General features: G+C 33.5%; 2 protein-coding genes and 1 pseudogene across 2 annotated transcripts in view; 2 read left to right on the top strand and 1 right to left on the bottom strand.

The window, feature by feature from the left end:
- Positions 1-27,859, top strand: part of LOC141834461 (large ribosomal subunit protein eL36y-like) — a 49,127-nt gene that overhangs the window by 3,739 nt on the left and 17,529 nt on the right. The gene's annotated exons all lie outside the window — the stretch shown is intronic.
- LOC141834996 (uncharacterized) lies at positions 145-2,541 on the bottom strand (annotated as a pseudogene).
- LOC141834957 (glyoxysomal fatty acid beta-oxidation multifunctional protein MFP-a) lies at positions 2,542-27,859 on the top strand. The gene is made up of 18 exons (XM_074722360.1): positions 2,542-2,729; positions 3,540-3,611; positions 3,700-3,765; positions 3,847-3,903; positions 4,023-4,090; positions 4,177-4,258; positions 6,542-6,597; positions 6,671-6,973; positions 7,066-7,152; positions 9,233-9,407; positions 9,500-9,621; positions 9,725-9,888; positions 10,067-10,321; positions 10,463-10,584; positions 23,926-24,047; positions 25,182-25,330; positions 26,174-26,312; positions 27,562-27,859. The coding sequence occupies exons 1-18, from the start codon at positions 2,633-2,635 to the stop codon at positions 27,595-27,597; spliced, it is 2,172 nt and encodes a 723-aa protein (XP_074578461.1). The 5' UTR covers positions 2,542-2,632; the 3' UTR covers positions 27,598-27,859.

Below are 27,859 nucleotides of genomic sequence, written 5' to 3'. Positions count from 1 at the left end.
ACCAATAAACAATTCAAATTGAATAGCTCAACATAGTCTTCAACATTAAATTTCAAAATATCAAATATGTCTTAAACATTCAAGCCACAAAATATCAAACATGTCTTAAACATTCAAGCCACAACATCAAAAAAAACACCATTACTTAAATAGTCTTCAGCTAGGTAATAAAAGCAATCCCCATGAACTTGTCAACATATGACCCTACACGTGCTCAAGATTGAGGCAATCCAACCATTCAACCCTCCTATTTGATAGAATTTTCATGAAAATTTCTCGTAGATCAGGTAATTAAGAAAAGCTTCTGTAGCTTTTGTGTACACTTGGGTAGATAAATTATCCATCTGATTTAAAATTTGCATGCACATGTCAATAGAGTAAGGATCACTGAACACGCTCGTTCCAGAAGAGCATGATATATCTTGTTCACGTTCTAACTTAGTGGCCCTCAAATCCAGGTATTTTTGCCTAGCAATAGATTCTTCACTCAGCTGTTGCAAGGTATTACTCCACTTGTCCATACAAGCGTCATATTTTGAAAGTTTAGGATTTTTATGTCGATGACTATCAAATGATTCTATACTATATGATGTCGCCGATTGTTAGGTTCCCCTCCAACGTCCTCATTCTTGTCAACAACCACTTCAACATATGAGTTAACACCTCTATTAATGAATGCTTCTTCGAGCTCTCTCTCTTTCATCAGATGTGGGAGGCAATTGAGTAGAAGTCCTATGCATATCACCTGTTGCAGTTGTCCTACCGAAAACTTCACTAAGAATGTGAAAATGATCACAGCCTTCCTTTCGTATTAACTTGTACTCCTTTTTATTTTTTTGTACCATTGATTACAAAAATTAGTATTTTTTATTATACACAAATATACAATAAAAAATATATTTGAATGGATAAAAGCATTTGCCAAATAAAAATTATCCACACTTCCTCTGGAGCATTCACTTTATCAGTGTCTGGATCCATTGTGACACCAGTATGCACAAGCAATGTAGCAAAAAGTCGTTGTTTTGTGCGTAGACGACTTCATTTACCTTTGAGCCTTCTCTATACCATAATTCTTCTTCGTAGCTTGATATAATTCTTTGTTGATCTCGTCCCAAACCGTATTAGTAAAGGTAGATGTTTGTAACTTATTTTGCTTCACTTTTTCGTAAATGATATCAACAAACATGACAACATTAGCCTTTGACCACTCATACTTTTCTATTTTAATACTAGGATTATGCCTTCCTATAATGTATTCTTTAAAAAATTTATCAATGTTAAAAACAACATAAGAATTTTTAGATACTGGAACTTAAATCCAAACTTATGCTGGTCAAAAACAGCATAAGAATTTGACACTAAACATTTTTCAAATGTTATAAAATAGAAGTCCATTAGATAAAGAGAATCTATGATTTGGATGTCCAATTCTGAACTATGGCCTAGAGATACAATAAGAACAATGAGGGGTTCCCAACATGAAAGCAAAGACTAAATTTATCCTTTGATAGAACGAAGGTCAGATGGGCTTAGTATGCTAAGACCGTGGATTAGGACAAAAAAGCAACGCCTACTTGGAATGCAAGTCTAAGTCAGAGAGAGGGGCAAAGAAGACATGCGAGAATTGACCCTCTTCTTACCGCTCCTTGAGACAGTTGTTGGCAGAACTTTTCTGCTTTCCAAGCCAATTTATATCAAGGCCTATTATCCGTATCTAACCATGAATACCTCATGACAAAATCCATTGGATGCGCAGGAAGACCACAATGGTAAGGAGCGGCTACAAAACCATAGATTTCTTATGCTGTTTGGCCTATTATCCGTACCTTTGATAGAAGCATCGTCGAGCACCACTCCGATGCCCAATTTCTTGCGCAAAGGCGTTCGGAAAGGATCGCGTGTCGAAAGCCCTTGCGCCGTCTGTGCCGCCGATCTCCTTGTTGGGGACGAAGGTCAGGTAAACAGTGTGGTCAGGGGCGAACCTAGCAGCTGATGTTGCAACGTCGAGGAGAAATTTGGAGTTGTGCGATCAGGGCTAAGGCGTGCGGCGTTACTATAGCTGCATTTTCGCATTTTCTATTTGCCAATTGTAGTTTTTATTCTCTATTGAAAATGATATTTTATTATTTTTCATTTTTTTAAAAAATAATTTTTCATTTTTCAAAGGATGAGATTGAAAAACATAAAGTAAATAATAATTTTTAAAAAATAAAAAAAATCAAACCAAAACTATCTAAAATGCTTTGAGTTTTTTTTATTCAGATGAATAATGAAAAGGAAAAAGAGTATTACGAGAAAGAGATACTTGGTTTGATTAATTTAAAAGTGAATTATGTATTTGATGTAATACGTAAAATTAAATACGTATCGATTGATAAAAGTAATTTTTATTTAATGACGACTGATATTACGTCACTTGCTAAATTCGTGACCAGCCACCGATCCGGCTTACCGCCCCATCTCACGCACCAACCCACTCTGGCACGCTTCCTTGCCATCAATGCTCCCTGTCCATAAGCAGAGGCTCTCAGGCTCCATTGTTCTCTCCGTCACGGGATCAGCAAACAGATCGAAGCGAAGCTCTGAAGAAGAAGCAGAAGAAGAAGCAGAGCAAGAGTCGGCGGCGACGATGGTGAGCGTGGGGAGGACGGTGATGGAGGTGGGAGCCGACGGCGTTGCCCTGATCACAATCATCAACCCACCCGTCAATTCCCTCTCAGTTGACGGTGATTCCTATTCCCCTCCCTTTTTGCCCTTCCTGGGGCTTTCTTTTGCTCTTGGTTATGTAGCATATTGCCGATATCTCCGTCTTCTTCGTTGCTTAAGTGCGTTGTGTTGACTTGTAGTCGAATATAGAGATTCCATTAGCAAAGATTTTTTTTTTTAAATTATCTACCTTTTCCTAAGTTTTTTTCTTAAAAATTGATGTTCTTATAATTTAATTGGGCTCGATATGATATTAAAACAATCAATAGTATTGTTTATTCCCATTGCGTTTTATTTATGGAGACGCTACTTTTACAAGGGACATTTAGCATGTCTTCAGAATTTGTATGAAGATCATTGACTATGAACTCCCAACATGATAGTGTTTGAAACACATCTACAAATTTAGGAAACCCTCTGGCAAGAACTTAAGGAAAAATTTGTATTCTTTTGATATTCACAGGCATTCATCAAAATCCATTAGATGAACGGAGACATGGATCCATAAATAAGAGAAAATTGTCAAAAACTTTTCAAAGCAATAAAATGGGAAACTGATAAAGGTGATAAAAATCTGTTTTTGATTCCTTATTTTTTTATTTCACTCAGAATATTAGACTATTCTTTTCGTTTATCTTTGATTCTTCATTTCCTTGTTTTACTACAAACATTGGGATATTTTTGTTGTTACCACTTCATAATACCCAATTTTAGGTTTTTGCATGATACCTTACTCAGCCTTTCCTAAGAATTTATGAATTGTTGTTTGGTTAGCAATGCTATGTCTTTTGGTTCCATTTTTTTCACCTTTTCTGCTATATCGTTTTCAGTATTGCTGAGTTTGAAAGGAAGTTATGAACAAGCTTTGAGCAGAGATGATGTGAAGGCAATAGTTATTACAGGTGTGTGCCAGCTTGAGCTCAAATAATATTCTTTAGCACCTTGTATCCTCTGTGATTGCATGTGTCATCTTATATTGACATTATACAGGTGCAAAGGGTAAATTTTCAGGAGGCTTTGACGTTTCTGCCTTTGGTGGTGTTCAAAGTGGGAAAAGTATGTCTGGTTCTCATTGCATATATAACTGTTGTTAACTTGTTTGCATCATATTCTCTTGTTTAATTACTATTTCAACAGCTGAGCAAATGAAGGTTGGCTATGTTTCGATAGATGTCATCACTGACACTTTTGAAGGTAATTATTGGGGGGGGGGGGGGGGGGGGGGGGTGCCATTTTTTATGTTAAACATGTGTATCAAAGTACGAATCTGGTGATTTCTATCACAAACTTGCAATGGTTGTTATGCTTTTCAGGTGCAAGAAAACCATCAGTAGCTGCCATAGATGGGTTAGCTCTTGGTGGCGGACTAGAAATTGCAATGGTAGAATGCATTGTTATTTGTTCTGCATATGCTCATTAGATCATATTTCAACGACAGACATAATATCTTTTTCATCTACTGCTCAGGCATGCCATGCACGCATTTCAACTTCAATAGCTCAACTAGGTCTGCCAGAACTTCAGCTTGGAGTCATCCCAGGATTTGGAGGTTGTCTGTGAAATTATCTTTGCAATCATAGGCACTTGAAAAATTTCTTGCAAACATTATTTTATTTAGATTGAATTATTATGCAATAAAACCTTTTCATTTTCGATATCAGAAACTTGATCCCTAAACAAAATCTATGGTGTTACAATTACATACAAATCTGGAATATATTCATTTGATGTATATTCATTACAATAATGTTGTCTTTGGCGGTCTCCACGGGGTCGTGGTAGTAGCCGTGATTTTTTTTTTTACTGTTTTCTTTTAATTTTTAATTTTGGATTGAAATTTTAGGCTTTTAAACAGTAGTTTCTTTCTCCTATTAATTTTTCTCGTCTTCTGATTTTTTTCTTCTTTCATCCATTAATTTTTTTCTTCCTTGTTAATCCATCTTTCATTTATTAATATTTTCCCCCATTCGTACAAGAGTAAACAAAGAGAAAAAATACCTCTTAAGGATTGTAATTTTTTTTCTCTTCATTTCTTCACATGGTAAATAGAGAAAAAATAAACCTCTTAACCATTTTAAGAATGATTATTCTTTTCCCTTTTTTATCCATCCACGGGATAAATAGAGGAAAAAAACCTATAAGGAGGTAGGAAATCATCAAAAGGCGCCCCAAATTAAGCAAATCATCAAAAGGGTGCCCTTTTTTAAAAAAAGTCAAAAGGATGGCCCATCAGATATTTTATCCCGAGAATACCTTTACTTTCAGCGTTATTGTAGCAGCCATGATTAACTATTACAATGTGTAGAAACTATTGGATAGCTACTACAACATATAACACAATATAATACTATTGCATTATTATAGCAGCTATTTAGTAGCTTTTACATGTTGTAGCAACTATCTAGTAGCTACTACAACTTTTTTCAAGTGATTTTAATCAATTTTAAAATAATTTTGATAAAGTTGAAATAATTTTAACTAAGTTGGTAAAGAGCATTTTGATATAATAATGTTCAGAGTTTATATGATTTAAGGTTTAAGATTTTAGTGAAATAATTAGTTTTTTACCTTGTAACAACTATTAAGTAGCTTCTATATGCTGTAGCTTCTACATGTAGTAGCTATCAAGTAGGTTCTATACATTGTGGCTATATTTTAAATCTTAAAATCTTGAATCCTAAATCCTAAATCCTAAACTCTAAATACTGAAATAGTTGATTTTCACGTTGTGGCAGCTATCGAGTAGCTTCTACACGTTGAGCAGCTATTGAGTAGCTTCTATACGTTGTGGTTAAAGCCTAAATCTTAAAATTTTGAACCCTAAATCCTAAATTTTGAACACTATTATATCAAAATATTCTTTATCAACTTGGTCAAAATTATTTAAACTTCATCAAAGTCACTTTAAATTAATTAAAATCATTTTAAAATAGTTGTAGTAGCTACAAAGTAACTTTTACACGTTGTAGTAGCTAGTCGTAGTTGCTACAATAACTCTAGAAGTAAGGAACAATGTTATAGTAGATACCAAGTAGCTGCTACACATTGTAGCAGCTATCGGTAGTTGCTACAACAACGTTGGATAAGGGATATTTTGGAGATAGAACATCTGATGGGGCACCTTTTTATTTTTATTTTTATTTTTAAAAAAGGGATGCCCTTTTGATGATTTGTATAATTTAGAATATTCTTTTGACTTTTGCCCAACAAATTATTAAGAAAGATAAAAAAAAATAAATATAATATAATTTCTAACTTCATAAAATATACTACTACTAATGAACTAAATTTTTATATATATAAATTTGATTTAGTTTTAAATTAATCACAATAAATCTCATTTAAACTACTTGATCCCGCTATGTCTACTTGGTGTACTTTAGTTAATCCTAAATCGACTTTTATTCAATTAACATCAAACATTTCACAACATAATATCATTACTTAAACTCAACATTCAACATCTCAAATATAATTTAATAATAAACATTTATAATAATTAAATATTAATAAAACTATAAATTGAAACTTTGGCACGATTTGAAATTCTAAACCTTGGATCTATTTGGTGATGTTGGCTTCACCTCTATGAAGAAGGCTATTTCTGGGTATCTTTTCTAGATTTCATGGAGCCATATACATTATCCATGTAAAATTAGGTCAATGGCTGCAAAGTCAAAACAACAAAGCATCATCATTCACTATGATTTTCATATGTACGAACTGTGTAGTATAGTGATTTTATTCAGAACTGTTCCTCTTTTATATTGACACTGAAAGAAGCCACACTTCCGTTTTTAATGGTGGTTAGTTGATTTTTTTTGTTCTTCAGGAACACAGCGCCTTCCGCGCCTTGTGGGACTTACCAAAGCACTTGAAATGATTTTGGTACAATCAGTTTTGTCTCCTTAACTCTATTTTTGGAGGTCTTTCTGCATATGATTATGTCCATCTCTGGCAGTTATCCAAGTCAGTAAAAGGAGAGGAAGCATACAAGATGGGTCTGGTTGATGCTCTCACTTCACCTGATGAATTGTTGAAGACAGCTCGCTACTGGGCTTTGGAAATTGCTGAGTGTAGAAAACCATGGATCAAGAGTCTTTATAAAACTGATAAATTAGAATCCCTTGGAGATGCTAGGGAAATTCTAAAGTTTGCAAGAGCTCAAGCTCAAAAGCAGGCTGCCAATCTCCTACACCCTTTGGTTTGTATTGATGTGATTGAAGAAGGCATAGTTTCTGGTCCTCGTGCTGGATTGTTGAAGGTAAACCAATTTCACTTGTACTAAAGTAGAATATAATTGGATAGATGCAACTCAAGTAGTTTCTAATGACAATTAAATTTTCTTATCAACAGGAAGCCCACTCCTTTCGAACACTTGTTCAATCTGACACGTGCAAGAGTTTAGTTCATGTGTTCTTTGCACTACGTGCAACGTCAAAGGTTTAAATACTAGTGCCATAGCCTTTCTCTTGCCTCCACTTTGGCATAGTTTGTTGTTTCTGTATCTGTTAATTTTCAATAGGAATCATGCTGAAGCTTTTCCGATGAGGAGTTCAAGTTTTTAATAGCACAGGATCTTGATTAGAGAACACATTGCAACTTCCAAAATGACTGAAAGTCAATTAAATTATCATATAGATGGAGTTTGAATGTGTCTTTGTTTTTCTCCATGCCTTTTTTTTGCAGAACCAATGATGAAAATCACACACAGAAAGAACACACTAAGAGAAATGTTATTAAACTAAAAGATAAATTACATTTAGTTTTGAGGGTAGTTTTTACCCACTTTATATAACTCATAAGAACATTTATACTAAACTGCATTCCCTTTTTTGCTAACAAAAGGAGTCTGGTTTGGCTAGATTTAGATATATCATCATTGCTGAGGTTTTGATGAATTCTTTTGCCTGTAAATACCTTGTGAATTGAAGTGGGTACTGCTAATTTAACATGGAAATTGTGTATTGTTCGCTTGCATCGGGATGATATAATAATGTTTGTTTTTGAGTCATGCAGAATGATGTGTATAACTATATGTCATATATTGTTTATGTTCAGTCATTGAATGCACAAATTAGATATATCATATTTGTTTTATCCTCTAAACTCTTTCCTAAGGACCAAGCTATTAAAAGGCAGATCCAAGCGATAGGCAGATGATCCATTGCGTAGCCACTAGGCAGTAGGCCCACCTAGAAGCTTGACATTAAAATAATTATAGAAATATCTTAAATTAAAAATGATTCATATATATATATATATATATATATATATATATTATCAATAACAATAATTGTATTTTTAATCAATCAAAAACTTACAATTACAAATAAACAAGTCATAAGTACTAAACATATAACAATAAAATGTTTTATATTTCATATTTAACCAAGAAAAATAACCACAATATGAAAAAAAATCTAGGTGGGCTTAGATTAATTGAAAAACTTAACAATGGATAAAAAAAAGAAATAAGAGAAAAAGGGAGAACACACCTAGGGAAGAGAAGGAATTAAAGATGATGGTAAAGCAATTGAAAATTAGTATATGCCGCCGACATTGAGTGAAAAAGGATGACACAAGTTGGGTGGAGTGGTAGGCTGGGACAAAAGAGAGGTGTTAGATGGACTAATTGGGAGAACTACAATTTCTTTCTAACAACTTATAGAAGAAAATATTTTTTTCCTTAGACTTTCTTAAACCTCCTAAGTGAATTGAGCCACCTAGGTCACCTAGGCTGTCTGGCTTTTTAAGAAGGTTGCTTAACTAGGCTGTCCTAGCAATCAGGTCAAGCATTCCTTTGTTGAAACCTCATAAGCAGCTGCTGCCTCTTAAAACAATGCTAAAGATTATATACCATTACAAATTAGTGGAGTGTGTAAGCCCTTGTTGCCTAGGCGGTTGCCTCTTAAACAATGCCAAGGATTTTATAACGTGACTGTTAGTGAAGTGTGTAAGCCCTTGTCTAATTAGTTCAGTATACAAGTACTGGGTTTCAACTTTCAACCATATAACCATGTATTCACAATGTGTATGTCAGTTCCTTATCTTTTCTGTGATATTTCATTGAATAAACATTTTGAATATCTCTTGTTCCTTTTTTGCTATTCAAATGACCTAGACTTTTGGTGAGCAAGGTTTAATACATTTATTTAAACACATACATGTATACATACATATTATCCAATGGTTTAAACCATTAGTTATTTTTATCATGAAACTGATTAACTGTTAGAACTTCGGTTGAATATCTATCTTCTCAATTTTCTAAAGGCAATCTGCTAACTGCTGAAAGTGGCTGCCTATATAATTATATGAAATCATTTACTTAAATACCTGAATTTCTTGTTCCTAAAATAACTAGACTAGTTAGTACTCTGGCCTATATTATTTGGTTTGCCACTCCTGCATACACATTTGATTTTGACTTTATAAAATGACATTTTTGAGTGATTCTAGACATTTATGGTTAAATTCTAGCCTGCCTTACAGTGACTTATTTTTTGTGATTTTTTGACAGATTCCTGGGATCACTGACTTGGGTTTGACGCCAAGAAAGATTAATAAAGTTGGCATTCTTGGAGGAGGATTGATGGGCTCTGGAATCGCAACTGCTTTGTTGCTTAGCAACTACCCTGTGATAATTAAAGAAGTAAATGAAACCTTCTTAAAGGCTGGAATAGACAGAGTTAAAGGTGGCACCAAGTTCTACTTTTTGTTGCTGAAAAATGGTCCCTAAATATATTGCATGTCAAAATTTCAAATTTTTATTAGAAGTCCCTTTCAGCCAATTTGCAGAGTCGTGTCAAGAAAGGGAAGATTACAGAGGAGAAGTACGAGAAAACCCTCTCATTACTCACGGGTGTACTTGATTATGAAAGTTTCAAAGATGTGGATTTGGTCATTGAAGTATGGCAAAATTTTCAACTCTCTATTCAATCTTTAATTTATATATGGACTCTGAATGTTTGTTTTTAGAGGATTTTTAACATTGAGTCATATGCCCTTATAGGCAGTTATCGAGAAAGTATCCTTGAAACAGCAAATATTTTCTGATCTTGAGAAATATTGCTCTAGCAGTTGTATACTTGCTTCTAATACATCAACAATTGATCTCAATTTGATTGGAGAGAAGATCAGGTCCCAAGATCGAATTGTGGGTGCACATTTCTTTAGGTAATAGAGGAAATATCTGGGTAATCTTGTTTTACTCATTTGACTCCATATTAACATTTTTTGTTTTACAAATCTTCTTGTAAGATTGTTTCTCAGATGAAAAATAATAGCTTTTTTTTTCTGAGCACCCTGTGGCAATTTTTTTGATGTAAATCACCAACTGCTGTTTCTTCTGCAGTCCTGCTCATATAATGCCACTTCTAGAAATAGTCCGGACAAAGAAAACATCTCCACAAGTTGTTCTAGATTTGCTTGATATTGGGAAAAAGATTCGGAAAACCCCCATTGTAGTTGGCAACTGTACTGGATTTGCAGTTAATAGGATGTTCTTTCCCTACACTCAGTCAGCACTCTTATTTGTTGACTATGGTCTTGATGTGTATAAGATTGATCAAGCATGCACCAAATTTGGAATGCCAATGGGCCCTTTCAGGTTTGTAAAAGTAGTAATTTTACAAAGTTTCCCTTTTATCATTGTTTAACTTAATAATAAGATAATTGCAAAACTGAATTTTTGACTAGACTTAAATAGAGGATTGTGCAGCTCACTATGATCCTTGGTTGTTTTGTCCAGAGTAGCTGATCTGGTTGGCTTTGGAGTTGCAGTTGCTACTGGCATGCAGTATCTTGAGAGCTTTCCTGACCGGGTCTACAAGTCCATGCTAATGTCAATTATGATCGAAGATAAAAGGACAGGTATTGATATTCTTGAAGATTATTATTGGTGATTCGTACTTTTATTCTGCATATGAAGTTTTTTCCATACCTTTGCACTGCATTTTGTGATGTTTTCAAATTTTTATTGCTTTTTGACATAACTTTTCTTAAGTGTATAACGAAGTCCAAAGCATATGATATTTTTTGAACTTAGAATTGTGAAAAGAAAGGAAAAGAAGTATGAAGATTTGGGTAGTGTTGAACATATAAAAATGAACAATTAAAAGGTTAGATATGCAAAGCTGAAATATATTTAATGATTACACTTCAAAATTATAACTTTAGAGATTGAAAATCATGATAAGCTTTGGAAGCAGTGCAAAAATAGATGAAATGTGATAAATGAAAAAAGAAAATGAAAATTGTTAGGAGTGCTCAGACCTTGATAGTTAATATTTTGGTTTTCTAATTTAGCAGCTAATAAGAGTTGAGAGAGTGAATGACAAACTCGAGAAATGTCAGTAAATTTTTTATACCAATTTATAAAAAATATATACCTGTGAAGCTGCTTAAATTATATCAGAATAAGTTAATAAGTCACCTAAAAAATTTCAAAAAAAAAAAACCATGATTTAAGGGAGGAAAATATGTTAAATGAATATTTCTAGTTACAATTTGTTTTATGTTTGAATGATCGTTCATGATAACTAAACAAAAGATTATTGAGAAAAAGAATAAAGTAATATAAAGACCTAAAGGAGTCGCTACATGGTTTCCACTAAACAATAAATAATAGTCTAAAGGATTTATTTTTTTTAAAAAAACAAAGACCTTTCACATTAAGAAAATAAACTACGTTTGTTTTATCTTTAAAATCTAAATTTTTATATACTTAAACAAAAAACTAAAAGTAATATAAAAGCATTGTTTTTATTATAAATAAACAATATAAAATAAAAGGCATGCCTTTTTTATTTCAAATTGAAAACCAAACCAAATTAATATTTGATTTTGGTTTGACTTTTTTTGTATATTGTTTGGTGGTTGACTGATTCATAATAAAATTTCAGCTTAATTTAGTTTTGATTAATTGCAAAGCAAAACAAATTAAAAAATAAAACTAAACTTTTTTAATAATAAAATACATTGAGTTTTATTTGGAATGATTAAAAATTTATAAAATTTAAGTTGCAGTATGATAATTCATTTATTATTTGCAAAGTAAAATTTATTCTACAAAAATTAAATTATAAAAAAGATATTTAAAAATTTTGAAACTTGAATGCTAATTTGGTTCAACTAAACCAAATCGATAAATTTGATATGGTTTTAATGTTTTATAAGCCAATTTAATTTGATTTTTGAAAGTTACAAAATTTTTGATTTGGACAAACTTTACTTTAGTGCAGTTCGAACCTAAAAAATGTGTTGCCTATATTGTTTATTTATTTTTATTTATATGACTTAATTAAGAATGACCATTTGATTAAATATGAATGCAACAAAATTCTTGAGAATCACCTATATATTCAAAATGACCATACACCATAGCAATGGATTAGTCACTACTATGACTTCTACTAAGATCAAAGGTGTTGCGCCATACTACACCCCACCACTTACATTTTGCCATACTTTCAAGTTTCATCTAAAGAAATTAAAGGTGCACGTGTTCTTTTTTATTTTAAAATGCAGAAATTATATAAAATTTATATGATATTTTATTATCTTAAATGAAAATTTGGTAATTATTTTATTATCTAAAGAAATCAAAATTGTGTAACATTTTATTTTAATTGATGTTAAATAATTTTTATACATAAACAATGGATTATGTACTTTTTTTTTTTTTGTAAAAGATGGTAAATCATAGTCTTATGGTGTTGTCGGCTTAAAAATCTTGAATAAGAATATAGTTATTTTAATGATCATGTTTTCTAGAAATTTGTTTTGTCAATATTTTTTATTTCTAGAACTTTGACAATATCAATAGGTTATATAATTATAATTAATCATTTTATGAACAAACATGTGTTTTTATAAATTATATATTAATTAATTTATCAAATTTTAGTTTTTTATATTTATTATTTTCTCATCACCATGTTGTTAAATGAAAATATCCACTCTGTGTAGGGCACTAGTATTTTGCTATAAATCTCTTTTGTTTGTTAATAAAAGTATATATTCAAGTAATGCATTGGTATTTTGAGTATCTACTATATTATTTTTTTGTAATAAATCATTTTTAATGTGTTAATACATGATGTATTCATTATTCACATTTGATTTTTTTTATTATGATATTGTGTTATTTATGTTCTTTGATTACTAGAAATGAGTGTGGGTATGTGTGCACCCATACGTGGGGTGTGTATACCTAATTAATTGAAAGTTTGAAATTCCAAGTTATGTCACACGAAACTGATGGTATTTATCGTTTCGAGGTGAGATTGGTAAGGCGAGGCCATCGTGGCCTCGCGTGGTGTCGCGACCCCACTGTGGTCTTTTGTGGGGGCACAAAGGGCGGCGACCCTCCGCGGGGCTCGAAGGGCGCCCGTGGCCTTTCATGAGGCGTAAAGGGTTTTGTGACCCTCTGCGAGGAGGGTTCTCCTAATTTGCAGTAGCCCTCCGTGGGGTGCAAGGGTGCCACGACCTCACGGCGGCCTCCGTAAGGTTGCAACAATCGTGAATTATTTTTTGTTAAATTTTTTATTATAAATAAATTGCTAATTATATATAATAATTATAATTATTATTAAAAATAATTATAAAATGTTAAAACTTATTTTAAAATTTTTTAAAAATTTAAAAAATTATTCAAATATTTTATAAAATAATCTAAAATTTTTCAAAATATAAATCTTAAACATTTCAAATAAATTTTAAAAAATTTAAAATATAAGACATTCAAATAATTTTGTAATTATCTCTAAGTCTTTCAAATGATTTTATAGTTTTAGATTTAGTTTTGAATTTTAAGAATTATTTATTTTTTAAAAAAATTTATAAAAATTTAATAGACATTGTCTTATAAGAAAATATTAAAATATGAACTCAACTTCTTAAAATATAACATCAATAGTGAATATATTTAATAATCAAATATTAATAAAATTAATACACATTTAAAAATTTAAAAAGTACCGAAACTGTAGTGACACGGCACGATACGATTTCGATTGTAGGATCGAAAATAGTGCTAGATGGGGGGAGGGGTAAATAATGCGCTTTGCTTTTTCACTCGTTTTTGAAAACTCGTTTTAAAAACTTTAGCTACGTAGCAGAAAATAAAAATCAAAATAGAAAGTAAGGACAAGTTTGTTTTTACTTGGAATACTTGCTATTTCAAGGCCTGCTGTCCTTGACTGCATCCGATGGACAATGCACTAAAACACTTTTTATTGCAACGAGAAAGAGTCTCGTCTTTTTACAAGAAAAGGAATGGTAACGCGTTTACCGTTTCTAGAAAATGAAGTACAAAAAGGTGAAATAATACTAAGCTACTTTTTATCGACTATAGGTGAGATCTTGAGCATGATGTTGGTGTAATGCTTTGACATCCAACAATGTCTCGAGAGCGTAGAGCACGCGAGTAGTGGTTGCAGAATTGCCATAATTATTGTTCTGAAGGCTCTATTCGTGGCTGTTTATATTGAGCAATCCGGACGCTCGGATCTCTATCCGAGCGCCCCATGTAGGCTCTCCGGTCCGTTGTAATCGCTGACTTAGCATCTTCGAGCACCTGGATCTCTTCCGGACGCTTAGAATGTTGACGTAGCGATTGCCGAATCAGCCTTGACTCCATCATGTCTTGTCCTTCTCCAGACGCCTAGAAGTTGAGGTGTCCCGGCCAATCAGGACTTGCCACCTCATCTACCTCCTAGCTCGAAGAATCGACATCCGAGCCCTTGGATTTGATAGGGGTGCCTAGCCCGTCTGAGAGCCTGGATCCAATAAGGGCGTGCAGAATTTGAAGTTTTGATTTCTTAATTTTCTACATCACAGAGTTAGGCAGTTAGCACAATGCAAATACAATACAGAAAATTAAGTTTAGATAGTTTTACAACTGCCTAGTTTTGATTTTTGAATTTCTAGTGAAATCCTAGGTCAGATCGATGCCTACTGTTCCTTTCAAGGGAAAACACCCTCATCTACTCTGCTCAAGAGATTTACCTTTTGCCAAACATTCAGTTTTCCAGACCTGTTTGGACTTTTGCTCAGTATTTGATCCTCTGATCTCAGGATTTTCTATTGATGTCTAGTCCTCGCTGACTCATCGATCTGTTAGATGTCCAGTCCATTAACCTGCTTAGACTTCCCGCCTAGTGTCCTTAATCTACCAAGACTTCTTGCCCAGTCTTATTAACCAGGATTTTTTTTCTAGCCTCCAACTAGGACTTTCCTTGCCTAGTCTCTAACTAGGCACTTTCCTATGCTACTTGCACATTTAGATTAACTCGTTAACACACAACACAATTTTAACTTGAACCCTTTGCCATGATCAAAACAGGTTCAATTATTTGGTACTCCATATACCAATAATTGTCCTCTTTTTGATTATGACAACCTAATTCAAAGTTAAGTAAAATTAGTTGAAAAATTAAAATAGTTAAAAGAATACTCCCCCTTGATTCAGTCTCTCCTGAAATTAGAGTGGTCTTTATTTTTGAAAATCATATAACTTTTCTCTTCCCTTGAATGGGACATGGTCCTTTTGTTTTTTAGCTTTAAGTTTTGAGAACTACAAAAACTTAGTTTAAAAACCTTAGTTTTGTACTATGGAAAATACCTACTTAGATAAGTAGTAGTTTGAAAACACACACAAAAATTATTTTTGAAAAACTGTTTTAAAAATCACTTATCCTCAACTTTGAAGTTACTTTCTCCCTTTGATATAATCAAAAACAAAGGTTTTTAGGAAGAAAGTTTTAAACAATGTTTTAAGGTTATAAGGCATTTCAAAATTTTGCACGAAGTTTTGGAAAAAACTTTTGAGATGTAATACTTGCAATAATATAATGAATTAAAGTTATGAAAGAAGTAGCGCTATCCATTCTTAGTTGTATTGATAGAAAAGATATTTATAGTGCCTAGAGTCCAAGCATGATAACTAAGTTTATAAAATAAAATATATGAAAATAGAACATCTATGAAATTATCCTTATTAGCATGTCTAATTTGATCCTAAGCATCTCAAACCAGTCTAAGTGGCTAAGTTCACAAGCAAGTTAGTCCTAAGATGCTTGTGAGATGCTGGTTGCCTAAATTTATAGGTGTATGCTTTCTACTAGAAAGACCTAGACTAAGTTTAGATTTTGATTAATTTTTGAAAGACCTAAGTTGTTACTAATAGTTTTGAAAAATAAATTTTAAAAACATTAGTTTGAAAAATAAGTTTTGGAAAACATAACAATAATTATTATTTTAGAAAAAAATTGTTTTAACCCAAGTCTAGTCTATTGAGAACATTCCTACTTATTCTATTTGGTTAAATTTAGAAGGTTTAATTTATGTTAAGTTATTCAAATCGGATTAATTTAGGGATAATTGTTTAATGAAGGTTTATTTTGGGTGAGTTGTGTCAGTTTATTAATCTCATTAAACTCAAGTTAGATTAATTTGAATTTAAAGTTTAAGTTAAACTTATTTAAGGTTTTTGCATTATTTGATTAAAGTTTAATTAATTAACTTTATTATTATTGAATTAATTAAGATTTATTAAATTGAATTTTAGATTTAGTTGGAATAGATTAATTAAATTTATTAAGGTAAATTAATTAAGTTGAATTAATTGAATTACTTAGATGAATTTTTGTAGGTGGTTTGAGTTTAGTTAATCGGTCCTAAATCCATCTTACTCATTTCTAAATTATCAATCACTTAATTATTTTAATTTGGAATTCTAAGATTTGATTGACCTTGAGTTAGATTTAAGTTTAACCGTTGATCAATTAAGTATACATTTCAGGTTTTAGCTTCCAGGCCGTGGTGAGACACAGAGGCCTTCTTAGGTATCAAAGCAATGATCATTTTCTAAGGCAAAGTTAATTCATGAAATTGTATATTCAGTTAATCTAATGAAAAATTTTGGTCTAACTAGTCTAGGGTTTGACGAGTTAGTTTTAGTTAGTTTCACTTAGCTAATCAGATTAAGTGAGGTACTCCTTATCCCACTTGACTACCTAAATCAAGTTTTTCTAACGTACTATCATTTCGTCCCACCCTAGTACTAGGTTAGACAAGTTTCGGTTAAGCCTTTGTTCTTATCTAGCGTAGGTTCAGTCTAAGTTCAAAAAATAAAAAAATCCAAAACAAAAAATATAACACTCAGTTTATCTAGCTAGGATAGTTTTTATATTACCTTCCCCTGGATCATGACCCTATAAGATCTAGTCAAATAGTGAATTTGATCCTTGGGGACCCAATGTTGATTTAGTTTGACTTGAATAGTCAAGTCAGACTTGGGAATCCATGCTTGGACTCGTTATCTATTGGTTCGATTTACTAAGGATAAATATGATTTGAATCGTGTTTCAGTCTTATATCTAAGTCTGGATCGATTGTATACGACCCTTTGAGTTTCAAGTATCATATTGAGGTACACTTAGAACTTGAGGTGAACCGTTTCAATGATCCTTTAAGGGTTTCAACTTGAGTTTCCAAATTGAAATTTTCTTCCTCAAGTTGTTGGACTTGAGTTGAAGTTCCAATTTGAACTTGCTCAGTTGAAATCCTTAGGTCAGTCTTTTACTTAAGGGCTTTGACCTTTTTTTGGAGAGACTTGACTTGAATTTTTGATTTGGCTAGTTTACGAGTCAAATCACAAATTAAAGCATACAATTTCTTAACTAGGGGAGAGTCTACCTTGTTATTGGAATCATCTGAAACAGATACGGATCCATGACTTCTCTCTGACTCGGCTTCAGATCTGGACTCTGGCTCGGACTCGATTACAAACTCGGACTCGGTTTCGACCACTTGATCTAGCACCGGTAGTGCTAGAAAGTTTGTTTGGGCTTGTTCTTCTTCATCGGAATCTTCTGAAGATGATTTGTAATCCTATATTTTATTGTTAGATAAATTATTGAAATTGAGAATTTTTGTTACCTTGGAGTCATTGGTTTCCTTGTGGAGTTCAATTAAGTTGTCCCAAAGCTCCTTAGTATTGTTGAAGCCTCCGACTCGATCAAGCTCTTTGTTGGTTAGCCTGCATTGGATTATGTATGTAGCTTGAGCATCAACTTGAGCATTCTTGATGTCAGAAGTCCACCATTCCATTTTCAGTATTTCTCTGAGTTCATCAATCGGTAAGGTGAATCATCAAGAAAGGATTCACCCATCTTCATAAATTGCTCCATTTGTCTTTTCTAGGAGTCGAAGTTTGTTCCGTCGAAAAGTGATGGACGAGAGGTGTTGAGCCCTTTTTGTTGAGCCATAAAAGTAGTTTCTTGTAAAAAAAATTAAAACGAATGTACTAAGACTTGGTCTTAGATTAGTAGTGCGGGAACAAAGAAGCACAACTAATGAAAATGACTCGAGTGGTGGTTGCACCAGATTCAATCAATTTCGACAAAATTGAACAAGTTGTCAGAAGAGGTGATTGTACCAATTCAGACTACTTGATCAACAAACGAAAAAAATGAAGAAAAAAATTTGCTCGAATGGTGATTTCACCAATTTAGAGCGCCCCGCTCTGATATTAATTGTATGATCGAAAAGAGGGTTAAAGGGGGATGAATAGCGCGCTTTGCTTTTTCATTCGTTTTCGAAAACTCATTTTAAAAACTTTAGTACGTAGTGGAAAATAAGAATCAAAATATAAAATAAGGACAAGTTTGTTTTTACTTAGTTCACAACCTCTGGTTGCTACTTTAAGGCTCGCAATTCTTGATTGCTTTCGATGGGCAATGCACTAAAATACTTTTTTTTCACAATGAGAAAGAGTCTTGTCTTTTTACAAGAGATGGAAAAGTAACACGTTTATCGTTCCTAGAATATGAAGTGCAAAAAGATGAAATAATATTAAGTTATTTTTTACCGACTATATGTTAGATCTTGAGTGTGATGTCAGTGTAGTGCTTTGGCGTCGTAGTAGTGTCTCGGGAGTGTAGAGCATGTGAGTAGTGGTCGCAGAATTGTCATGATCGTTATTCTGAAGGCTCTATTCGTGGCTGCTTATATTGAGCAATCTGGGCGCCTGGATCCCCTTTTGAGCGCCCCTATGTGAGTTCTCTGATTTGCTGTAATTGTTGACTTAGCATCTCTGGGCGGTTGGATATCCTGGAATATTGACGTGGCGATTGTTGGATCAGCCTTGACTTTGTCGCATCTTATCCTTCTGTGGGCGCTTGGAAGCTGAGGTGTCCTGACCAATTGGGACTTGCCACCTTTTTCGCTTCGCTGGCTCGAAAAATTGACATCCGGATTCCCAGATTTGATAGGGGTGCTTGGACCATCTGGGTCCTCGGATCTAATAGGGGTGTCCGGAATATGAAATTATGATTTCTTAATTTCCTGCATCACAGAGTTAGCTAGGGATTGAATTGAGCCATATCGCACGATATGAGTGAAATTTTTCGTTTCGCCGATGGACCAGCATCGGCATCGCGGTTCCGGTCGGGAAATGCCTCCAGAGGTGTCGCCCAGGTGCGGCGACGCCTTCGGAGGCGTCGCGCGGCTTCGGTGACGTCTCTGGAGGCGTCACCCGGGCCAGGCGACGCCATCGGAGGCGCTGTCGGGGCCCAGCGATGCCACCGGAGGCGACACCCGGGCCCGGCGACGCCACCGGAGGCACCACACGGGCCCGATGATGCCTCCGCGCGGGCAACGTGCGATCTGTCGCGATTTTTGTTTTTTTTATTTTTTAACTTAGGGTTTAATTAAGTTTTAATAATCAATTCCTAGTTATAGTTTGAGATAATTTAAATAGATTTTAATAAAATTCATAAAATTAGTTTATTATTTTTAAAAAATATTTTATTTTTTGTTTTTAAATATTTAGATTAAATTTTTTTATTTTAGTTAATATATTTTATATTTTAAAAATACTGAAACTATACCGACACGGTATGATATGGTACTGAAACTGTATCGTTCCGATCCGAGATCGAAATCTTGGCATGGCTCGATATTTTAAACCTTGGAGTTAGCACAATGCAAATACAATATATAAAATTAGGTTTAGACAATTTTACAACTGTCTGGTATTGTCTTTTGGGTTTCTAGTGAAATCTTAGATTAGACCGACGTTTATTGTTCCCTTCAAGGGAACGTGTCCTCACTTACTCCTCTCAAGAGAGTTATCTTTTGCCAAATATCTGGTCCTCCAGACCTATTTGAATTTTTGCTCAACATTCGATCCTCTCACTCCAGGACTTTCTTTCGATGTCTGGTCCTCGCTGACTCATTGATCTGCTAAATGTTCAGTTCACTAACCTGCTTAGACTTTCCGTCTGATGTCCTTGATTTATTAAGATTTCTTGCTCAATCTTACTGATCATGACTTCTTGCTTAGTCTCTAATTAGGATTTTCTTTGCTTAGCCTTCAATTAGGACTTTCCTGTGCTACCTGCATACTTAGATTAGCTCATCAGCATACAACACAATCTTAACTTGAACCCTATGCCATAATCAAAACGCAGATTTGATTATCTAGTGCTCCCTACACCAACACCGAAATTGTATCATTCTGGTCTGAGATAGAAACTCCAACATGGGTTGAAATTTTAAACCATGGATGAATTAATTACTCAATTTGATGTTCTTTAATTATGATGTGTGTATACATATGCACGTGCACATGTGTGCATGCATTTGCGTACACATATGTGTGCACCTGCTCATATCATATTTGATGTTCTGTGATACTGTTATTATATTAATTGTTCTTTAATTGTGATGTGTGTGCACATGTGTGCGTGTATGCATGCATGCACACATATTATTTGTTGATGAATTCATTGTGTGTGCACATGTGCATGCGTGCATGTGTGCACACACGTGCATGCACGTGGTGATACTTGATGAATTTGTTGCTCGTATTTGATGTTTTTTATTGTTACTTGTATATGATGTTCTTTAATCTTTAATTATGATATTATATTAGTTGATATTCTTTGATTATGATGTGTATGCTGGTGCATATGCATGCATATATTGATACTTGATAAATTTGTTACTTGTGTTTTATGTTTTTCATCATTATTCTTATTTTATGTTGTTTGATATGATGTTGTATTAGTTGATCTTCTTTGATTATGATGTGTGTGTATGCACATGTGCGCACCTACACATGCGCCTGATTGATACTTGATGAATTTATTACTCATACTTGTGTCCTTCATCATTACTTGTATTTGGTGTTCTATGATTATGATATCATATTAGTTGATATTCCTTGGAAGGGGAGGCTTGACGTAACGATAAAGTTCTTGTCATGTGACTTTGAGATTACGGGTTCAAGTCGCAGAAACAACTTCTTGCAAAATGCAACGTAAGATTGCGTACAATAAACTTAATATGGTCCGACCTTTCCCCAGGACCTTGCACTGACAGTAGCTTTGTGCACTAGACTACTCGTATTAGTTGATATTCTTTGATTGTGTGTGCACGTGTTGATACTTGAAGAAATAATTACTCGTATTTGATGTTCTTTGAATATGCTGTATTTGTTGATATCCTTCGGGATGTGTGTGTATGCATGCAGCTATGTGCATATATATATATGGGCTTGTGAGTGTTGATACTTGATGAATTCATTACTCATTTAATGGTGATGTGTACGTGCACTAGCGCATGCATGTCTTGATACTTGATGAATTCATTACTTGTGTTTGATGATAATATTCTTTAATTATGATATTGCATTATGTTCTTTCATTATGATGTGTGTTGATACTTGATGAATTGTTTACTCATATTTGATGAATTCATTACTCGTATTGATGTTGATACTCTTCTGCAAAAAGGTGGAATCCGCCACCTTAGCGGCCCCACACGATCGGCTCCACGACCATTTGTGAGGAGGTAAATCGAGAAATTGCAGTTGATCACGACGCAGGAGGGTATTGCCTGACTTCGTCAGGATTCGAACCCTTGCCCTCTTCTGCAACTTTGCTACGTCGTAACCAACTCAGCTATGTCCCGGTGGCTATTGATGTTGATACTCGATGAATTCTTTAGTTGTACTTGATGTTCTTCATCATTGCTCATATTTGATGTTCTTTAATTATGATATTGTATTAATTGATATTCTTTGATTGTGTGTGCATGTTGATACTTGATGATTTTATTACTTATATTTTATGTTTTTTTTATCTTTACTCGTATTTAGTGTACGTTGATTATGATGTTGTATTAGTTGATATTCTTTGATTGTGTGTGTATGCACATATTGATCACGAATTCATTACTTGTATTTTATGTTCTTTATCTTTAATCATATTTGGTGTACTCAGTATCAAATGTGTGTGTACACGCATACATGTTCACGTGTTGAAAATTGATGAATTGATCACTCATATGTGATGTTAATATTCTTTGATTATAATATTGTATTAATTGATGTTCTTTCATTATGTTATGTTTGTGTGTTGATACTTGCTGAATTCTATTTGTTGGTATGAATTCATTCTTGTATTTGATGAATTTATTATTCTTTAATTACGAAGTTGTATTCGTTGATCTTCTTTGGTTATGAAATTTTAGTAGTTCTTTGATTATGATATTGCATTAGTTGATGTCAATTTAGTTGGAATAAATTAAATATTTAACTTGTGGGGCCAAAATCTTGGTGGATAAAGGTGATAGTTTTTCTTTTTGGTTTATTAATGGTGTGTTTAAATGGATGGAAATAGGAGGGAAACAAAAAGGAAACAAAAGTTATCAAGTTTTCTTTGTTTACTCAGAGGAAAGAGCAGAGGATGAAGAAATCTAATTTGTTGAACATATTCATTTTATTTCCCCCCAGATTGGAAAGAATCTGAGAGAGGTAAGCATGAGTTCCTAGTGAACTCAATTATTTTCTTCCTTTCAATTCTATCCAAGAAACCAATGGGTATGCCACTTTCCCTTTTTCCTCTCACTTGAACTACTTCTCTCCTTTCCTCCCCTTAAAGTAAACACAAGGGAAGAGACAGGAAAGATAGTCCTTTCCATGCACAAATATACTTTAGAAAGATAAATAAGGTTACAAAGTAAAATACTAATTCTTTACATCCTATTCTCTCCTTATCGCCTAATGTGGAGGATTAAAAATAGTTGGGTTGGAGTGAAGAGGGATTCAGGGTTTAGGGATAAATAACTCTTTTATCTTCCTTATTAAAGATTCCTAACAAAGAATAACTATCCTTTATTCTCTCCCTCCCTTTTCTTTCCTTGTCATTCCAAGATCTAAACACACCCTATATTCCCCTGTTTACTTGAATGGATGAGGAAGAAAAAATGTAAAAAAGGAATTAATTACATTCAAACCTTTCAATTACTAATGTTTTGTTTTGCGCAACAAGGGAATGGTAGATTATAAATCAATTCCTTCTTCGTTAACTAAGGTTGAATGATGTAAGTAAATAAGGCGAGAGAAAATTGTACTTGATTCTTTTTTATCCGCTCACTTAAATAAGAGTCTCTCTCTCTAATTCTCTCTCCAAGTAATAAAGCATTATAGTTTAAAGTTAAATATAAAAAGGATGGAAGATGTACAAAATTAATGGAATTATTAAGTTGAATCGACTAAAAAAATTATAAATAAGACCAAAGTTATTCTTCAATATATAAACTTAAACAAGAGTTTGATGTGCATACTTTTTTATTGCATAAGAACTTAGTGATTAATACTTAATAAGTGAATAGCTTTTGTTTTTGTGATCCCCATTTCTCCTTGCATTAAGTATATATATATTGCAAGACAACAATATGGCCAACCATGTTTTGTGAAACGTATGGTGTCAAAAATAAGTTTGAGGATAGTGAAGAAAAATACATCAATATTAGTCACTAAAATTGAGATCACCATTGATTTTCTGTGGTTACTGTAATCGGTAATAGAAATGTCATGATTTGCAAATAGTATGGGAGAACTATAATAGATGTAAATAAGGGGAAAAATGAAGATGATACAGGGATATTTGAGAGAAAATCAACTGTTTTAATTGTTAGATATGCGCAATTAATTAAGGTTGGAAGTATATGGTGCAAAAATTGATTCACATAAGTGTTGACAATAATATTGCCTTATATAAACCTTGAATAGTAAAAGTATTAAGAAAACAAGTAGTGGAAAAGGTCAATATACTTAACCTCAAATAGTTGGAACATATGGAACATTCGACTTATGGTTTATGATAGACTTATCTGCCATTCTCATTATTCTTTTTGCAGGTGAAGCTACAGGCAAGGGATTTTATAAATATGATAACAAAAGGAAGGCCAGTCCTGATCCAGAAATATTGAAGTACATTGAGAAATCAAGGAACATTGCTGGAGTTACCCCTAAGCCTGAGGTTCTTTCACTTTTGTTTTTGGTCTTTATTTTATGTTTCTACTTCGGGTACTTCCTAGCTGTGAAATCATTTGTATATAAAAAGTTCGCGAGTATTTGATTCTCATCTTGAATTTACATGCTTTCTTAGAAAATCCTGATATTTTGTTCTGAATACAAATACATAAATTTGTCAGTCAAATAGTATGGCATCAAAATAAGAGTGCCCAATCTGAGCTATATATATATATATATAGCTCAGGTTATATTGTCAACAATCAGATTTTATTTTCTATGAAGTAGGGGTCATCTTTGCATCTTCTATATTAGTAATATTTATCCTTGCATCTTCCATTATTCCCACCCACAAGTGAATCGGAGGGATTATATAAATATACATGTTGATCTCTTTCACAATAATTACTACCTGGAACTAACTGATTATGAGTTATTAAATGTGGTTTTCTTTCTAACAATATGAACACAAATAAAACATCAGCAATTTTTGCTAATCTTTACTAAAATTCATATTTCATTCAAAGTTCTTAATTTTGGCAAACCAATTTGCAGGCACTTTTTTCTGATCTTTTGTGGTTTGCTATTGGACTATCAATTTCTGATGTAAACAAAAACCTAAGTTGTCAGGAGAGACGACAAATATGGAGTGAAATCTATATGAAGCACCAAACTGGATAAAATGAGACTAATTAGAAAGATCAATTTTATAAGTTCACATTGGTCCCGGAGTTATCCATTCTTTGATGGCATCCTCCTTAGCTTGCACTTTTATGATCCCAACGTAAAAGTGCCCGTGATTAGTTACCTTCAATAGCCTAGCAAAATATGAAAGTGAAACATGAGGCTTAAACAATTTCTAGTTTTATGCGTACTAAACTTCAACTGACACATTTTTGTCACATTAGAACATGGTCTTAAGAGCTTCCATAATCCATACTGGCTTTACTTTACAAACATGATCTTTATCATATACTTTGAGAAATATATTCAAATGTATACTGGTTATGCTTTTCATACATAAGTCGGACACACATGCCATTTCTAGTACCAATCCAAGATGCTCTGTTTCCTTTTGACAATTATATCATGTTTCATTTGTAATTCGTTGTGATCTCCATGTTGATTTGTTAATCTGCAGTTGATGAAGTTATCAGACAAGGATATAGTGGAAATGGTTTTCCTCCCGGTGGTCAATGAAGCCTGCCGGGTCCTTGACGAGGGAATTGCAGTCAAGGCATCTGACCTTGACATTGCTTCAATCATGGGCATGGGTTTCCCTCCTTACAGGTTCGTTTTTGCATTATTATAGAACTGGTTTTCAGTTTACAAATTTAAAATTGTCAAATTATAGATATTAAAATTTTACAATATAATGATGATTATAATTAACTATTAATTCATTATTAATTAAAACTTGCAATTAGAATAGTCACATTTATTTTAATTATTTAAATTATACAAAATGTCATAATTTAAAGTTTGGTCCTCAATATTAATTTAGAATCCTAACTTTGAAATTCTTATCAATATTATTATTCATAGGATAAGCATGTAATATAACATGCAATTCCACAAGGTTTTTAATAAATCATCAGACCAATATTTTTAAAATATTTGTTTTCCTTACAAATTGATAATTTAAAATTGATTCCTATTTCATAAATTTAAAATTATCAAACTATTATAGCTAATATTAATATTTTTTTTGTCTTTATGCAATATATATGCAGATTTTTAATAATTCATATTTATAGCTTTAAAATTTTTTATTTTCTGTAAATCTATTAACTTTTTATTAGCTTAGAATTATTTATTTAAGATTTGTTAAGAATAAAATAATTAAAGAATTGCCATATTTATTGAACAAATACTTGGATAATTGTTTGGGTTCTAGGTGAAATTAAAATAAGAATCTATTAGTTTCTATTTGTGCAATTACAAGAAATGTGATTCTTTTAGCATTTGGGCAATAGCATGTTGATAGTGATGTGGCTTTACTAGAATTGAGGTTTCCTGAGTATTTTGTAGTCTATCTTTTTTTTATTTACATGTAATATAGTAGTGATTATTAGGGAAGTATCTTCTTATTTCCTAATTTCTTTGGCTCTCTCACGATGAACCGAAAACCAGGGGCGGTGTAATCTTTTGGGCCGACTCTCTGGGAGCAAAATACATCTTTGAAAGACTGGATGCCTGGTCGAAGATATATGGTGATTTCTTCAAGCCTTGCTCTTACCTTGCAGAAAGGGCGGCCAAAGGCATTTCCTTGGTGAGATTCATACATTTACCCCCCTCCTCTGTATGTTCGGTCCTAGGTTTTGTGCAGATAAGGAATAACATGGAAGAAGTTATCAACATGTACAACAACAACTGAATTAGTTAGTTGAATCAATTAAACATAAAAAAATTAATTGGTAAAAGAGATTTAACAAGGGAGCTAGATATTGCTAGCAGTATGATTTGCATGGAGTTCAACGGTGAATATAGGATACAGTTAATTCAAAATAATTAGGATATGAACCAAGGTTTAAAATATCGAACCGTGCCGGAGTTTCGGTCCTGGAAATACAGTTTCGGTACCGTATCGTACCGTGCCGGTATAGTTTCGGTATTTTTAAAATATAAAATATATTAATTAAAATAAAAAATTTAATCTAAATATTTAAAAATAAAAAATAAAATTTTTTGATAATTTTATAGGTTTTAATAGGGTCTAATAAAATTTTTTGATACTTTTATAGGTTTTAATAGGGTCTATTTAAATTATCCCGAATTATAACTTTGAACTATAGTTAGGAGTTGATTATTAAAATCTAATTAATACCTAAGTTTTAAAAAAAAAAAAACCTCGCGATCGCGCGATCGCGGCACGCGGACGCGGACGCGCGGACTGTCGCGGGGCCCCGGCGGCATCGCCGGCTCCGGGCGACGCCTCCGGCGGCGTCGCCGGCTCCGGGCGACGCCTCCGGCGGCGTCGCCGGCCCCGGGCGGCGCCTCCGGCGGCGTCGCCAAGGCCTCGCGACGCCTCAGGAGCGTCGCCGAGGCTGCGCGACGCAGCCGGAGGTTCGCCCGGAGCCGGCGACGCCGCCGGAGATGCCGCCCGGCCGGAATTCATGTGCCGGCGCTGTGCCGGTGCCGGTGCCGCGTCGGAACGAGATTTTTCGTGCGTATCGGGCGATACGGCACGAAATTTCAAACCTTGATATGAACCTTGTTATTGTTCTCAGAGCTAGGTTTTAAGTAAATAGTAACTTTTATGGGAAAAAGTGAGTTCTCTGTAGATAATGGACGGCACAAGTAAACAAAGATGATTAGACAAATTGATTAAACTATAGTTAAGAGATACTAGGATTTACAATGATCCAAAAACTTAATTGCTGAACGCCTAAAACATATTTAAATGAACTGAATATTGCTAATGGTGCATGTTGTCTATCCAAAATATTAGGACGTGCAGCCTGTTAGTGTTGTTGTTAGTTACAGCTAGGTTTTGATTAAGTGGCAATATTTTTTGGCAGGGTGCCCCTTCCAGTCAAGCCAATGCTCGGCTGTAGTAGACAGTTCGTCAGTACATCCTATCCAGAAATATCGGAATTCATCAGCAACATATGCCTCTGCCCATGGCTAGGTGCATTCACTTTGTTGTGACAATAAACGATTACTTTGATTTCGTTAGCATCAGTTTGTTACCTAGTGTATGTTATTCTATCGGAACATCTGTCCCTTGTAGGATGATTGCATGCTTGTGGTAGTTAGTTCATCTTGTTCTTAAACACAATCTTGTTATTGAATAAAATTCAAGTGTTAAAGATGTAA

This window comes from Curcuma longa, chromosome 9 (genome assembly GCF_044706935.1).
Source record: "Curcuma longa cultivar G26 ecotype Majalengka, Jawa Barat chromosome 9, ITB_CL_G26_1.1, whole genome shotgun sequence".
Lineage (NCBI taxonomy): Eukaryota > Viridiplantae > Streptophyta > Magnoliopsida > Zingiberales > Zingiberaceae > Curcuma > Curcuma longa.
The sequence above is the reverse complement of the archived record's forward strand: the minus strand, read 5'-3'. Positions and strand labels throughout refer to the sequence as shown.

Bases quoted from the DNA above. Each gene is read 5' to 3' on its own strand.
- LOC141834957 (XM_074722360.1), top strand. From the start codon at position 2,633: ATGGTGAGCGTGGGGAGGACGGTGATGGAGGTGGGAGCCGACGGCGTT. The intron at 3,904-4,022 runs GTAATTATTGGG...TATGCTTTTCAG, and splicing joins CATCACTGACACTTTTGAAG to GTGCAAGAAAACCATCAGTA. The intron at 9,622-9,724 runs GTATGGCAAAAT...ATGCCCTTATAG, and splicing joins ATGTGGATTTGGTCATTGAA to GCAGTTATCGAGAAAGTATC.